The following is a 15742-nucleotide window of genomic DNA, read 5'->3' as shown; positions in this document are numbered from 1 at the left end:
AAGCAGATTACAGTTAGGAGGGGAGGGGGAGTCTTCAGAGTTATTAAGATTTGCCAACATTTCTGCTTGTGCAGCCCCAACTCCCAACCACATTTAGCTTCCTGTTTTCTGGTTGCATATAGCTGTGCCAAGCTTTAACTGTCTGACTAGAATTTAGCTTGGGTGGTATCTGGTTCCTGCTGAAGTTTTGATATGGGTGGTTGGGAGGAGAGGAATGTCAGTCTAAACCTCTTTCTGGTTTTAAAAAACTAGATTTGGAAAAAACAAAAACAAAACAAAAACAAAAAAACAAGCCCACATTTTTCTACTCAGGTTATGAAAAGGCCAACAAAGCTATACTGGAAAAATTTCTCCAAAGATTTGAGCATTGGCTCTGTGTTGCAAGTCTGAATTACACCTCTACCATGGGAAACTGTAAAAATTTGGCCGTGTTAGGTTTTTAGCATAATCCAGGATTGAAGTGTGATCATGCTCAGGAAAGTCTTGATAGTTTTGCTGGTAAATTCCTTGAAGATACTGCATTGGCTTGTGTCTGCTCTAAGTGCACAGGAAAGCTAAGTGCTTCATCTGGTTTTCCATCCTGATTCGGTGGAATGCAGCCCTGTCCATCCATCTCCATAGACTGTAGCAAGCCTGGCCTGCTAGCTTAGGCAATTGTCTGTAGGTATCTGTATCCCTAGTTGGGTGACTAGACATGCTCCTCAGGCCTGGGGTCACCACAGAGAGAGGCATCACTGTCCCCTTGCCAGTCTGCTTTGTACAATACATTCTGCAAAGGGAACATCACTACATGAATGATATTGATAGTTCAGATTTTTCTTTACAATTCGCTCCAAGACCTTGAGCTAGATTCTTAATTCATTTGTTAGGCTAGGGGAGGACTGTTGGGGGGACTCATCTACAATACAGATATCTCTATCTGTGAATCTGATTGATGAAATTGGACATTCAGTGGATTTACCAGCAACTTTGTATTGGGGCCTGCAATGAAACAGCCCATTGCTCCCTTGCTCTGGTCAGGTGAGGGCTGTAGGAGGGAAGAAGTCAACAGCCATTTCTAAGGATAACTGTTGCACTCAGCTTTTATGACACTATGGCTGAAAACCAGGAAGGACCAGTGTGTGTAGAGGAAAGACCATTAGCAGTATCTTGCAAACGGCAGCCATAGAACAGTTCTGAAAAACAGCTTGATATGAACCAGCACCAGGGTGACAGGAGATCAATGGGGTTCCCTTCTCTGACTTGTTTCTCACTTTCTCTGATCCCTTATTACAGGCAGGGATTGTGCATCTATTGGAAGAGCCAGGCTGCTGTAGTGAGATAGGTGTGGTGATGCTGCATTGGCTGTGACGGCGAAGGATGCATGCTGATGCACGTGGAAAAGAGGTAAAACTGCCCATGTTGTCTCAAAGAGAGGTCTGCCTCAGCTCTTGTCTGTAGCATGTGCAACCTTGAGGAGTGTTTCCCCCCAGGCCTGTCTTGTGCAGAGCTCTGAGCTTGCAAGCCCAGTCCATCCCCTAGCTGCAAGGGACAGGACACAGAGAGGGAGCCAGATCCTGGGTTCAGATTGGGCTTTGCCTGTGCTATGAATTTAGAGTGAAGTCAGCTCTGAGATCGGGCTTGCTTTCTGCAGCAGTCCTGCTCAGCCTGCATCTCAGCATGAATCTTCATGGATCTATCCATAACCAGGTCATAGACAGGTGAGTGGGTTCGAATCCCATCTCTCCCTTGCTCCTTCCCAGCTGCAGGAAAATTGGAGGCAGGGGGACAGGCTGCTGGCACCTTCCCGGCTTCCACAGGGTAAGGAGTTGTAAGAGTGGAGGCAACTGAAGCCCAGCACCTCTTATTACCAAGAACCAGTAAGGCCCTATGCTGATAGAGCAATGAATGATTTTAATGAGAGCTGCAACTCAGCAAGTTAGAATGCTCAGAGCCTGTTGCAGCCATTTGGCACCCTCGCAGCCTCTCAGGTTTAAACCCAGGTTTGCTTTAACTGGTTAGCCATGCTCTCTACTCAAAGATATCCTTTGTCTTTTAAAACAAAGTCAGCTGTTAAAGTCAGCCTAAACTCCACACAGAGTACTTGCTTCCACAGAAGATCATTTCTGATGGTGCTGTTGTCTCTTGATTTTAGTTGCAGGGGTTAAAATGGAGAAAAGCTTTCATGGCACTACCAGGCCATAGCCCATGACTGAGGATGGTGCTAGCAAGACTAACTGCTTTTACATCAATGAATGTGTTCATGAAGTGCCTCATTTCATCAAAAAGCCATATGTCTCATTTGTCTGGTGCAATACAGTGTCCTTCCGTTGTCCTACAGAAAGAGCCTCTCGTGGGATATTCAGAAAGAACACATTTTCTGGATTCTTAGTCAGCAACTAATGACACCCTTCAGCAGCATTTTTGTGTTGGGGAAGAGAAAAGTGTTACTCTGGCAGGCAAGAAGCTGTTTGGAAATACAAAATCAGCAGGGAGAATCATACAGGTTGGCACATCACAGGTGCTTTAAGAAAAATTACATCTTACTCCTTTTTCCCTCACCCGAACAAACAGGTCCCTACTTTCGGTGGACAGGGAGGACCTGGAAATAGTACCTCAGTAGCTAGCCTGGGAGAAACAGCAGGGCCACACTGCTTTCTCCAGTCCTAGGCAGCTGGTCACCACAGCCAGGACTCGAGCAGCCTGCAGGTAACAGGCCTCCTGCCTTTGAGACTGGAGTTGTTTGGGGATTATCTGGGAGATTCTGTGTCCTCMTGCTGATCTGGCCAGACCAACTGAATAATTAGAAAATGAGTGGGAACCAGTCTACAGAGCCCCATGTTGCCTCCATGTGCCCTGAGCTGAGGGGCTTCATTGCCCCAGTCCCCTTCTTTTGCCACAGTTATTCATGCTCAGCTTTGGTTTAGGGGCATGCACAGGTGCTTTGAGACTGTTAGCTTTGGATGCTTCTAGCTACAAAGCAGGTTAACCTGCTTCAGTGCTTCTGTGGCCACTGAGGGTTGGCAAGACTGTGCTGAGTCCTGGACCCTGGCTTTCCACTTCTGGGAAGCATTGCCTGAGCCACGCACCTCCTGTACTGCTCCARGAGGGGAAGACAGGGGCACCTGGGCCCATGATGGCTCAGGACTACAATTGCAGCTTGGAAGCAAGTCATCACTTTCACCTCCAGATCTTAGTGCACTGGTCAGTGAGCTCTAGTTTTTGCAGCCAGGCCAGCACCATCCCTCTCTGCTTTTGTGTTGGGAATGGGGCAGAGGGTGCATTTTCCTCCCCACTTCTGCCACTACTTGCTGCTCCCAGTAACAAATTAGGCTGGCCTGAGGGGTGCTGGCCCTCCTCCACTTTAAACTGTTGCCCCTTTGAATTGCTATCAACAAATGCCTTTCTGACAACCCTTGCAGATGCTCATGTCTCTCTATTTCTTTCCTGTTGTAGATAATCCCAAGCCTGAATTAACCAAGGGGAAAGGAACCCCATAAGCACTGTGAGAACAAGCAGAATATGACTGAGAACATTCACTTTCCATTATCTTCTGCAGACTATAATGAGTTGCATTCCTCGGGCTCACAGATCGCTATGTTAGCCTGTAACAATGGAAGTGAGCAGCTCAGTGAGCCTTCAGAGCCTGCCAGTGAGAAAGCCAGCCCCTTGGATAATGCTGAGCCTTCCCAAAGAGAGGACGGTGAGAGTCTGCCCAGTGACGGCATGGGCCAAGGGGACGAACATCTGGAAACAGCCCTGGCCACGTGGAAGCCGGATGAAAGACAGAGGGAGTGGGGACAGGAGGAGTGTGCACTGAGTGAGAGTGGCAGAGATGATGGGCCAGCGCTGATGAATGGCATGCACGCAGAGCTCGCTACTGGGAAGGAGAAAACACAGCTGCAGGACAGCAGTGTGCCAAGTCAGAGCAGCGTGGATTCGGAGGATATCTCTCTCACCCAGGAGATATATAGTGAGGCCCTCAGCAAGGTGTGCTTGCACACATTCCTGGGCTCTTCAGAAGCGCTAAGTACCGATGACACAGAGGAACAGCTTGGGTGAGTCATTTCAACAGTTCAGTGCTGGTTTGTGTGTGTGTTGTTTCTCAGACCTTCTTCGATCTCCATACGTAACTCATCAGTTTAAAAAGCTACAGCTGCTCTCAAGGCTGATTCTCATTTTTCACTCTTCTTTCTGGGTTTCTTACTCTGCTTTACCCTATTACAAATGCAGAAAAGCTGTGATTAGAGTCAGTGTCTGCCCACAGACACTCCAAAGCAAAGGAAAAGGATTTAGGGATCTCAGATGTTCTGAGTGCAGGGTGTACTGTCTTTAGGGGTGTCCCACTTGCAAGCTGGAGATACTGCTGCATTACTTAAGGCAGAGCTAGCTGAGGTAGCTTAAGTATTAAAGCAGGGCAAGCATGACAGCATGGAGCCTACAGTGAGTTGGGCTTGTCCAGGAGCCTAGTACACCTCCAGGAATCCTGGCAGCATAATTTCTTCTGGCAGTCTTTGGTCTAGCCAGGTTACAGCTGAAGYAGCATCTTGTTAGTAAAAGAGGGCAAAATGTTAGGTTTTGTTTCCCACTTTACTTGTGGCAGCTGTTACCAGTGTCTGAGTAGCACAGTGATAGTGTGCTTTTTTGCTTTGGTTTATGAACATATGCTTCCCCAGCCACAAGGAGATAGCTTTGTGCTGCTCAGTCTGAATGTGTGTGATTTAAGATGCATAGAGGCAGGATAGGGCAGTGTGGGAAGTGCTGTGTATCAGTCTGACAGCAGGAAGCTGACCACATGGGCTCACTGTGCCTGAGCTCACGCAGTTCTACTAATGCCCTGACAGTCAGTTATGTGAGTTGTTTGAACTAACATTGTAGGTTATGGGATGTAGCTGCTTCCACACCCACACACCAGCCTCTCTGCTACCCTTGCTGCCTCAGTGGAAATGAACAACAGAGTCAAGAGCCCATGGGAGCCTGGTGCAAACTAGGAGTGGAGCAAAGAGTGAGGGGCAGTGCCTTCCAGGGAGGGGATGATGCAACAGCAGGAGACCATGCTTTCCAGGAAGGTGCTGCCACCCTGCTATAGTGCTACCACGACACCTCCAGTGCTTGCTTGGAGGCTTATCACTTGTGTTAGCCTGGTAGGACATCCTCCTCCCACAGCAGACCAGAAATCTGTTGCTACTCCAGTTCAGCAGTCTGATAGCTCAAAGCAGGAGATGTCCCTTGGTTTAGATTCCTCCATAGATGTTCTGGTCAAGGTGGTCTTCGTCAATGCATCTGGCTGGATGTAGAAGATATGTCCCAGATTTGCAGTAGAATTGAAGAGGTCATAAAGTCACCTTTGTGCCTGAAGGTCCACAGCAGTTAGTGCTCTCCCAGAACCACAGGTATCAGTGCAGGAGCGAGAGCCAGAAGRCACTAGTGTCATCCTGCCCTCAAACGCGCTAGAGACAAACCGGTGTATATTTCATGTCTCCCTGGTCCTCCTTGTTGGCAGCATGACTTCTTGAGGGGACCCTCTATAGCTGGAGGAAGCTCTGACTAGAGACAGTCTTGGTGGGAACTGGTGTGGGCTTCACAGCTGATTTCTGTATTTTATGCATGTACAAATGCGTAGATGCCACTGGGGATGTGAAGGTTGGGAGACTGGTAAAGTGACTGATTACTGGGATGAATTGAGGTGCCTCCCACTGTGGGATGAATTGARATGCTTTCCTTTGCCACTAGAAATGGTCCAGGGAGCCTGGGGTACTGTATTGTATCCAGCCCAGGGTTTCTAGCCATTGTGAATTTTACAGCATTGCCTGTGTACCTTCTGTCACAGCACGGGAGAAATGCCGGCAAGCAGTAGGGTGCTGGAGAAGAGCAGCAGAAGTTGACCAAGAGGTGCATTGCCTTCTTAAAAAAAGAAGGTGTGAAAGGGACATGGTGGCATGTAAGCCRCCTCCTATTTTTCATCTTGTGTAGGCTTCAGGCTAAGTTTGTCTGGAGCATAGCCAGGAGTTGCAGGAGTGCTGGGAAGCCACACAGCATGTGGACTGACTGCAGGGTGTACCCAATTCCTGGCATCTGTAGTGTTGAACAGGGTTCCCAATAAAAAGCTGGTGATTTTATTTACCCAACCTCCCCAGCAAGAAGCAGCAGCCTTATTCCAACAAGTACAATTGAAGGTATCAAAGAGGAAGGGAGTAGATCCAAGTAAGTCTGCTAATGTCTGTTGGCATCCAGAAGGCTAGATGAGTCTACCCCCAGGCAGGTCCTCACTGTCCCACAAGCTACTTAGTTGGGTCTTGGTTGTCTGTGAGTCACTCAGGTTGCCTGGGGACCATGTTTGCTTGGTATGTGGCTCCCTGCCAGAGACTCTGAGTTGAAGATGGAGCTGAGAGTGGTCAGTGAATGCTGGTGCAGTCACTGGAAGTGCAATTATTTTAATGTACTGGGGCATGAATTGAGAGAAGTGGCAGACTGAGGATTTGGACACGATGCAACCTGACTGAGCTCTGCATGCAAAGGTCATAATTTTGTACTCTATACATACTCACTTGGATAGTAAGTAAGTCTTCTTGGAAGCAGAGTGCAGAGGGGGACAAGTCACACATCATATTCAAAGGCAAAAGTGCAGTTGGGAAACCTCAAGGACACAACTGAATTCTGGAAAACAGTTTATTCTCCAGGAAACAAGTTAGCTCCCTGTATTCAAGTTCCATACTATATTTACCAGCCATCAGCTGGTTAAGTAGCAGAAACAACTGGCTAGACCAAATACAGCATTGCAGAAAGAATATCTCACATCAGAGACATTGGGATCTGTCCAAGTGGACTGGGCATAGTGGGATGTATTTGACCTTCTTTCCTGGCTGTAGCTAACTGCGTGCTGCACTGGCTCTCCYGGATGAATCTGCCTTCAAAAAGCTGACAAGTAGATGGAGGCACAAGGGAAGTCCTGCCTTATCTCTTGTGTTTCCCCAATTCTTTCTTTTTTTTCCCTTCTAGATGTGATTGTTTCCATTATGACTCCTTCTGGATGTAGGAGAAATTGGGATTTCTCTGTCTCTGGCCTAATGTTTAGGACCTAATGGATAAGCAATCAACAATTTGTTCCTAATGTACAAAGTATTTGTCATCATTAGTATATTGGTGCTTATATGGATCATTTTGTCCCTGGATCTTAAAGTACTTTACAAGAAGGGGTTGAGTCTTGCTCTCCCTACTGGCCCAATAAAGAATCAAAGGCTAAAAAGTCCTCCAGGTCATCCACTCCACAGGAGAACTGGAAAAAGAAATCTAGTCCCAATGTTTCACTCCTGAATGTATGTTAGTACATCTAGGTAGGAAATCTTTATTAACAACGTCAAGGAAATAAACTCAAAGCTTTAATGCTTGTGCTGCAGTTTGCATTCACTGAATCCCTTTCACCTTCTTTCTAATTTATCCCATAGCACTCTATTGACATGTGAATATACTATTTGGCAAAGCCTGATTTTCCCCTCTTTATGGCTATTTTGACTATTTCACCTTCTGAGAGTCCTCAGCATTGTCCTTGCTGGTCTCAGGGAGGTCCTAGCTCTGCCGCAAGATTGAGACCTTCACAAGTGAAATATGTTGTTTTTTTCCATTCTCCAGAAGTCCCCGCATTTGGCTTGTTAGATGCACTTTGTACCTGACTCTTTGGAACTACTGCCTCTACCTGCACATTTCCTCACACAATACTGTACAGCCATTGAGCATTTCAAATTCCATTAGATAAAGTTTCAGCCAAACTTTACTGAAAGCCTTCACTGGGTAGACAAGAAAGTCCTAATTTCTATTGTGTCCTTTTCAGGTGGGCCTCCCTGCTCCCTCAACACAGCAAACTAGCTTCTACTTTATTATGACTAATTAACTAGTGGGAAGTGAAATGTAAGCAACTCAGTGCATAAAAATCCAGTATGATTCAGTTGCAATAATAACCAAATACACTGCTCTGCATGCCTTGCCATAGGCAATAAAACAGCATTTCAGAGATGACTGGGAAAAACAACACAGGCAGTTCAATACATTACTTCAGTATACTTACAGAGGCTTATACTTACGATGCAAATAAATATATGGCTCCTTATTTAAGTAAAGCAATTGCCTTCCCTGCTATTTAGTACTTAAGTACACAGCACTTCTCTGTGGGCAGGCTACGTTAGGTTTATTCACACAAGCGAGGTCTTATGTTGTCTCGCATCTTAGCTGAGCTTTGTTTGAATTAGATACAGACTGTGCTTCTAGGCTGAAGTACGCTGGAGAAAGTCTGTTCATCCTCCCTTGGGAGACTTCTCTGGGACTACACAGAGAGAAATGAACTGACTTGAATCCACTGGTGCTGGCAGAGCGCAAGCAAGTTTGTTAGCATCTGCTGACCTGTCCTCCTCTGTGGCTCCTGCCCTGGTATCTGTGGTCTGTCCCATGAGGCCTTAGCTGTGGTATCCTTTCAGACATAGCCTTTCTCACTTTGTTGCCTGCTGTGTGAGTTTGGGCTCAAGGGGTAAATAAAGGGTTGGAAAAAACAAATTCTGTGGTATAACTAGGTTAATGGAAATGACTGTGTTCAGTGTGGTGATTGAGTGGGAGCTCTCTGACTCTGGAGTATGGCAATGTGTGACCCACTAAGTAATTGTCCGGGGGCACTGGGCTTGATGGATCTTTCAGGAGCAGTCAGGGGAGCACTTGTAAGGACAGCTGCAGGGCACAACTTCCCTGCAAATGCATGCTGTGTGCCAGACTTCACAGGAATGGGCCAGGGTATGCATAATGCATGGGTGCTCCCTCAGCTGCCATCTCCCACACAGACACTTGCACGCTGATGATCAGGAGTGAAGCGATGCATACCAGGAGGAGGCATGATGGCATTCTCACAGGACTTGGGGAAATCACAGAGACTCAGCATTTTTCATTAGTATGGTGAGAACATAGAGCCTCTGTTAAAGAGGGGACATATTCAGTGGTGATGGAGACTATTGCTAGAAGTTTGGCAATGGGACAAGCTACCAAGGCAAATCTTTTAATTCCCATCACAGGTTGCACTTAAGGATATAAAATCCTTCCTGCCACTCAGCTGTGGAGTTCTTAAAGTTCCTTCTGTTTTGTGGAAGGAGGAGACGCACAGTGTCATTGCCAGGCATTGCAGTTCACCCTGCAGGGATAGGTGGTTTTTTAAAGAGAAGCAGTCCTGGAGATAAGGAACTTTTAGGCTGCAGTGGTTGCTTTGTGAGGCTACTGCTGTCTGTGTCATTTCTATTCATTTCTGGTTTGCTGTGTGGCCAGCTCTGATGGGGCAGGTGATAATTTTCTTAAAGCTCTGTGCTTCTGGAATCAAGGGATTTTGTGGTGCTGCAGCTTTCTGTAAGCTTTTATCTGTGGTGGTCACAGAGTTAAGTTTAAAAACAGTGGCTCCAGAGGCTCAGACATCAGAAAGGCGTTTAAAGGGATCCAGAAATTTGTTTGTCAAAACTGGTCAAGTCTCACACCCTGAGTATAAGCCACACATGGCTGGCTCCTTCTTCACGCTGTCCATCAGCTGGCTCTGTCCTGCTCCAGGATCTCCTATACCTGGCATAGCCGGTGGCTTTCGTCTGTGGCTCACCAGTCAGCTGGCTTGGTGTRTGGCGTCACATTGCCACAGCAATTCACTGTAGCTTGCACAGAATAGCTACTTCATGTGATCTTGACCTGCTTAGGTGCATCAGACATGTGGCTTGGCATTTGGGGTTTAAAGCACTGAGAAATAAGAAACTTGAGAGCACTGATCCAACCTCTCTTCTTGACTGGGCCTTGCCCTGGCACGTTAGAAGCAGGAAACTGTACCTTTGTTCAAGTGCTTCCTCAAAATGTACTTTTGTTGCAAAGATCAGGCAGATGAGGAGTCTAGTTGCTGATGTGTGCCTGCACCTTGCTACCACAAACAGGGTTATGTGCATTTCTGTCTTTGCAGTCTTCCTCCCTTACATTGGTTTGTCTGTTTATTGTCCACTACGTCCCATGTCAGACCACAACTATCTTTGGTTACTCTGTGGATTCTTGAAGTGAGGACTTTCTGTTTGCAAAGTATTTCCTGTCCTGTGGGCTTAAGATCTTTTAGCAGTCTGACTGTAAAAAATGACGGTAATCTTGAGAAATGCCCTATGTAAAGGGACTCCAGGTCTCATTTTACTGTGTCTGGAATTAGTGCTAATTTAAATGGGGAGCTCTTATTTGGCCTGTGCTAATGAGGGCACTGGCAGATGGCCCGTGTGAGCATCGCTTCTTGGACATGCCCAAGAGAATAAGATGCTCTATGAAAAAAATTCTAATGGTTAAAGCAGCTTCTCAGATAAGTGTGTAATCAACAGAGACAAGGTGTGTATTCACTAGGCATTAGGGCCACTATTTCCTGAAATGGCTAACCATCTTCCATGCTGCTTGAGGTACTTTGGAGAGGCTGGTATTTCCACAAAGGGATGACACTACTTTAGTATCTCTGGAGAAGCAAACTCAGAAAAKGTCTGTTGATTTGAGGACCAGAAAGAAAAGTTGTGATTCTCCAATGTGACTTTGTACGTAACATCTATGGACATCACATATGTTTGTGTGTTTGCTGGTGTCATCTGGGGCAACACTGGACTCTTTCTGAATTAGGAGAGCCTTATCTGGCTGTGTCATGTGCTGGTATGGAGACATGAATTTCTGGAAGTTGCTCTGTCCTCTCCTTTATCCTGGGCTTAGCCTGGCTCCTGAGATCCAGACGCGTGTGTCTGTGGTAGCACCTACACAAGGTGACACCTCTCCCAGCTGCCACTGGAGTTTCTTAGGCCTTCTTATAAGACTCTAGCCATGCCTTGGAACAGTAGAGTAAGGAAGAAGATCTTGCCTGAACAGTTAGCTTCCGCATTTCAGATGGTTTTCACGGCAAGTCCTCCAGGGCTAGTTGAATATTAGTTTTTAAAAGTGAACAGAAGAAGTGTATTTAAAAAAACGAATGTATGTGTTCTCAGTGCCTTRCCAAGAAGGAGAAGTGAGCATTGGACAACAGTTTTGTTCTGCTGCAGAAAGGGCATAGAAGTTTTCTTCTTCCTTTCGGCAGTAAGATCATCAGTAGGCACGTGGTTTGGATATTGTCAAAGCTGAACAGGCAGACTGGCTAGTGGCTTTCACCACTGACTTTTATGAATGAAGGTGTGTTAGTGAGCTTGGAGTGATGTGCCTACAAACAGGCYGTGCACAAGCAGCAGGCCTTCCTTTGGCATACAAAGTGATATTTTACCAAGATCTGCTCCTAGGGTCAAGAAACAAGCCCTTGTAATCCACAGCAGCTTCTGAAATCTTTTTTTGAATCCTGAAGCAAGAAAAATAATTTAACAATTGAACTTTTTTTGTCAGTTAGCTGTCAGAAAACTCTTTCCATTCCCTGCCATTCTGGCTCTTAATACTGTTTCAATTGCTTGATAAACAATGACTTTTGCAGTACACTGAAGGAATCTTTTTTAATTTCAAAGATATCAAAACTACATGTCCTGGCCTTTCTGTAGCTATCTTCCCCCTTCTCAAAATGATCAAGTGAATAGATGAAGTGGAGCCTAATCTCTTGCTGTACACAGTTTTTTTGGATGAAGCAGTAGGTTTTTTCATAAAGACTGACTCTTTAGAGAAATCCCTTCCAGAAGGATATGTGCTTGACCACTGAATCTCCCTGTCCTGTAAGTCACTCACTTGATCAGTTACCTGGTCTCATGGGAGCCATGTGACGTTTGTCAGTTTTGAGGAGGGAAATGTCACCTCCCCTCCAGTTTTCCTGCTGTGTTTCCTAGCTGCAAACCCCAGGTAAATACACATCCCTGTTGTACCTGAGCCAGCGAGGACCCCTGAACCAACATCTTCTACAGGAGAGGACATGATGCAAAGCCTCTGGCCCTGCAGTTTGTCTGTGCCAGCAGCAAGAAAAAGAGATTTCAAGTAGGAAAGAAAACAGCCTAATCCTTGCAATATTTGATGCTATTTACAGAGTCCATTGAATTTCTCTGGTTTTGCTTGTGCAAGCCCAGGTGATGGGCTATCTTCCTGTGACAATGTAGCCCAGTAGTGTAACAACCTCTTGCGTATCATGTCCTGGGATTTTGCCTGCAGTCAGAGTTTCTTAGCTTTCAGAGATTGCTTATTCTTTGATCAGTTCCCTGCCTTCCATCAGTGATCATGCAGGGCTAATGGTTTGATCTCTTGTCTCTTTATAAACCTTTATAGTAGGAGCAGAAAATTTCCTAGGTAGCTGGGAATCTATCCTCCAACCTCTATTCTCCTCAGTGCTACCAGACAACAGCTGACTAAGTTTTAAGGCTTTTGAGGAGTACTGGGTTTGAAAAGCAGGAGTCTCTCCTTCCCATCTGAACTAACCTCATCTCTCCAGTTGATCTGACCTTGCTTATGGACCTAGATGTTCCCCTGGGAGACCCTAGGAGACCATGCTTCATAGTACTGGTTGCAACCCAATGTAGCACTGGAAATTTTGTTTTCTGTTCCCTCAGCCTATGCCTGAGAACTCATGCACTTCCATACTGTTCCCTCTTTCCTGCTCTATTCCTAGGACTCATGAATCCCCTCCAACCCTGGGCTTTAAGCTGCTTTATGCTGCTCAGGACCCCTTTAGGGAGAGCTGTGCTTCCCCCACTCCAACCCATCAGCCCTCCTGGAGCAGAGATGCTGTGCATATAGCAGCACCCCAGTTTTTTAAGAAGGGATATCAGGGCACATCAGGGCCAAGGCTGTGGTGGAGGACAGCAGAGTAGAGCACAAGTAACATGGTATGCGGGAGCTTTGCCACCCAGTTTCTGATATTGTTTGRTATTATGGAAATTGCCTGTCACTGCTGCCAGCAAAGGATCTCACCAAGGTAACAGCAGGGAAAACTGACTGCATTTGAGCTAAAACAGAGCTTCAGGCTTTTTGCTACTGGGAACCACACCAAGAACAGAGTTGTTGTACAAAACTAGGACAGAACTGGAAGGGAATCAGCATCAATAGAAAGGAAGAGAACAGAGGAGGAGTGTTATAGGGCAACACTGGCTACAGTGCAGGGCTGAGTTTAGCTGACCGTGTTGCATACCTATGTGTGTATAGACATGACATGCTTACAGAAAAACCTGCCCTCTATGGACATACCTGTAGTGCCATAGAAATAGCACTGTAGAAATCGGACTGTCTCCTGCCTCTTGGTCTGTAGTATAGTACAGATGACCACTCTGGGAGCCAAAAGCTGGAATAGAAATACATTGTCACTGTACATTGTACAGGTTTAAGAAGCAGAATTATTTCGTTATTTCAGTGTTGTGGTTCTCAACTAAGATCAAGAGTGGGAGTGTCAGCCCTACCCAGCACCTGCCACCTGGTACAGGGCCTTTCTACACACTCAGGACAGCTGAGTATGGTGCCTGACTCTAGACAGGGGATGTCTCCAAGAGCAGAGCAGTTCCTGGCGCACAGGCAATGGCCCAAGCACAGGCAGAGCTGTCCTTTGCCACAGAGGGATGTGGGGTGTGGGATGCCCGGTGCTGGATGAGGGGGCCAGATGGGGACAGGGACACACAGCCCTCCCCCTATTGCCACCAGCCACCTTGCAAGGCTTCCCAGGTGCCCTGTCCTTGACTAGGTGTCAGTCCCCCCCACCTCGACCAGCCTGCACTACTTGGCCCTCTCTCCTCCTCCCTGAGGCAATGCCAGCCCCCTGCAGGCCCCGTTGCTAGGGGAGCTGAGGTGCCTTAGCAACTGCCTGCTCCCACTGGAGCTCTCTCTCGTGGGGGTGGTGGGCGGAGATGAGGCCATGGTGTCCCTCTGCCGCCCAGAAGATACTTGGAAGTCAGGAGACTGCAGCCATGGCAGGAGGAGGAACCCACAGCTGGTGCTGAAAAGAGCCCTGAAGAAAACCAGCAGCAAGTAATCCCTGCTTTGCCCAATGGTCACTTACTTATGACAGGCCCAGCCTCGGCCTTGAGAGCTTGATAAATATGAGCAGCATAGTTCAAAAGGCCATCAGCAAGCAGTCATTTTCCCCATGTCCCCAGTCCTCAGCATGTGGAGTGGCTAATTGCCGAAAGACAGTCTCCTATGGGATGTTGTGTTTCCTCCAAGTCCTTCCCAGCCTTCCTTCCTCACCTGGGAAATGTTTGGCTGACAGACTTTACACTGTGGAGAAGGTGAAAAGGCAGGCAGGCTTGAACTGAGGTGAGGAGATGCCTTAGCCACAGATTTGTGCATCTAAGGGAGAGAAAGAGTCAGAAGTCTAGCACTGATCACAGCTCACTGTTGTCTCAGCCTTCTCCCCATTGCTTTTATCTCAAGGGGGATGCAGCACACAAGGCTGGGCCTGAAAACCACAACACTTTATATTCCCTCCTAGAAATCTCCCAGAAGCAGATTCTGTGAGGATTATGGAGGAGGAGCAGACATGGSCTTGACGGAATGTCTCCTTGTAAAACATATCCCTGTTATCCCAGCCCAGAGATGCTTCCTAAGATCTGCCTCTGAAAGGAAGGGATGTGGCCTTTGCAGCAGCTGTGATTAGTGGGAAGCACATCTAGCATCTGTGGCCCCAGGGATCCAACGCTCACAGCTGATGCGAGGAGCTGCATTGCAGTGAGACAGTGCCATATAGGGTCATTAGACAAGGAGGTGGAAAGAGGTGTCTGATGTGTCAGGTCACCAGATGGGGACTGCAGTGCTATGCTGCAGCTGGGAACAGGGCTCTTCCGAACACAGAACTGCTCTAGGAGGTCCTTGACAGCTGCATGGCAACACTGGGGAGTCTCTCTCAGACTAGGGTACTTCAGCTTGGAAAAAGAGATGAGTGGTGAGGAGAAGGTGTAAGAGAGGTGCATGAAACAAAACAGCTTGGAGAAGGTAGGTGGGGAATGACTGCTGGCTTTTCCACTACAAGAACTGGGAGATGTAAGAAGAAGCTAGCAGGTTCAAAGCAAAGAGGAGAGTGATTTTCATGCAGTGGTGGTGAAGCTGTGGAACACCTTGCTGCAGGGTGTTTTCTTCCCTGTAATTCCATGTGCTGGAGGCAGGTGATGTTTCATCACAGCCAAGCATCTGGGCTCCAGAGGGCACAACCTGGCAGGAGGTGCCACATGAGTTGAGAACCACTAGGTAATCTGCAGCAAGGCAATAGCAGGGGCTAAAAGGACAGTTGAGGTTGCATTGAAACAATTGAGGGTGCACTGATGGACCTGCTGGGAAAATGGGAGGCTAAGTTATTTCCTTGCTGCCTTATTACCATACCATGCTCAAGAAGTACCCCTCCCTCGTTGCTGCTTCTTAGCTATGCACTAGAAGTAAAGGCAAATCTCTGCTGCCATGGGAGAGGGAAGTGTGTATTCCAAGCTATGTAATCGTATAAGCTGACTTTGCTTCAGGGCTCTGCTGAGCCTTTGCCCAACCATGGCAATGATGTTCAGGAGACCACATCCACCTTAAAACCAGGGAACCTATTTCTAATGAAGAAAAAGGGGCTAGATGTCTCTGGATTCCCTAATCCTCAAGCTGCTGATAGCTGGGAGTTGGAAGGAGGTGACTGGTTGAGGGGGCAGTCACTTCGCTTTCCCTGTTCTCTGCTGCCGGCTGGTGGAGATAGGATATAGGGCTGTATAGCTTTACATCTTCTTTACTCCTGCTGTGTCCTGGACTACTGTGTGCCCAAGTTTCCCTAGCTACAAAAGTTCAGAGAATGACTGAGCTATCTTGTGAAGGGCATTAAAACCAGCAG

The 15742-nt window shown here is 47.1% G+C and overlaps 1 protein-coding gene across 1 annotated transcript in view; it reads left to right on the top strand.

The window, feature by feature from the left end:
- Positions 1 to 3440: 3440 nt before the first annotated feature.
- The window catches only part of PSD2 (pleckstrin and Sec7 domain containing 2), a 57810-nt gene continuing 45508 nt past the window's right edge, over positions 3441 to 15742 (top strand). The window contains exon 1 of the mRNA XM_085307729.1: positions 3441 to 4037. Coding sequence (XP_085163855.1) covers positions 3502 to 4037 — 536 coding nt within the window. The 5' untranslated portion in view covers positions 3441 to 3501. The remainder of the gene's footprint in view (positions 4038 to 15742) is intronic.

The sequence above is a fragment of the Rhea americana genome, unplaced genomic scaffold, assembly GCF_003343005.1.
Source record: "Rhea americana isolate MKP2758 unplaced genomic scaffold, rheAme1 scaffold_262, whole genome shotgun sequence".
NCBI lineage: Eukaryota > Metazoa > Chordata > Aves > Rheiformes > Rheidae > Rhea > Rhea americana.
Note: the sequence above shows the minus strand (reverse complement) of the source record. Positions and strands in the feature narration are given on the sequence as shown.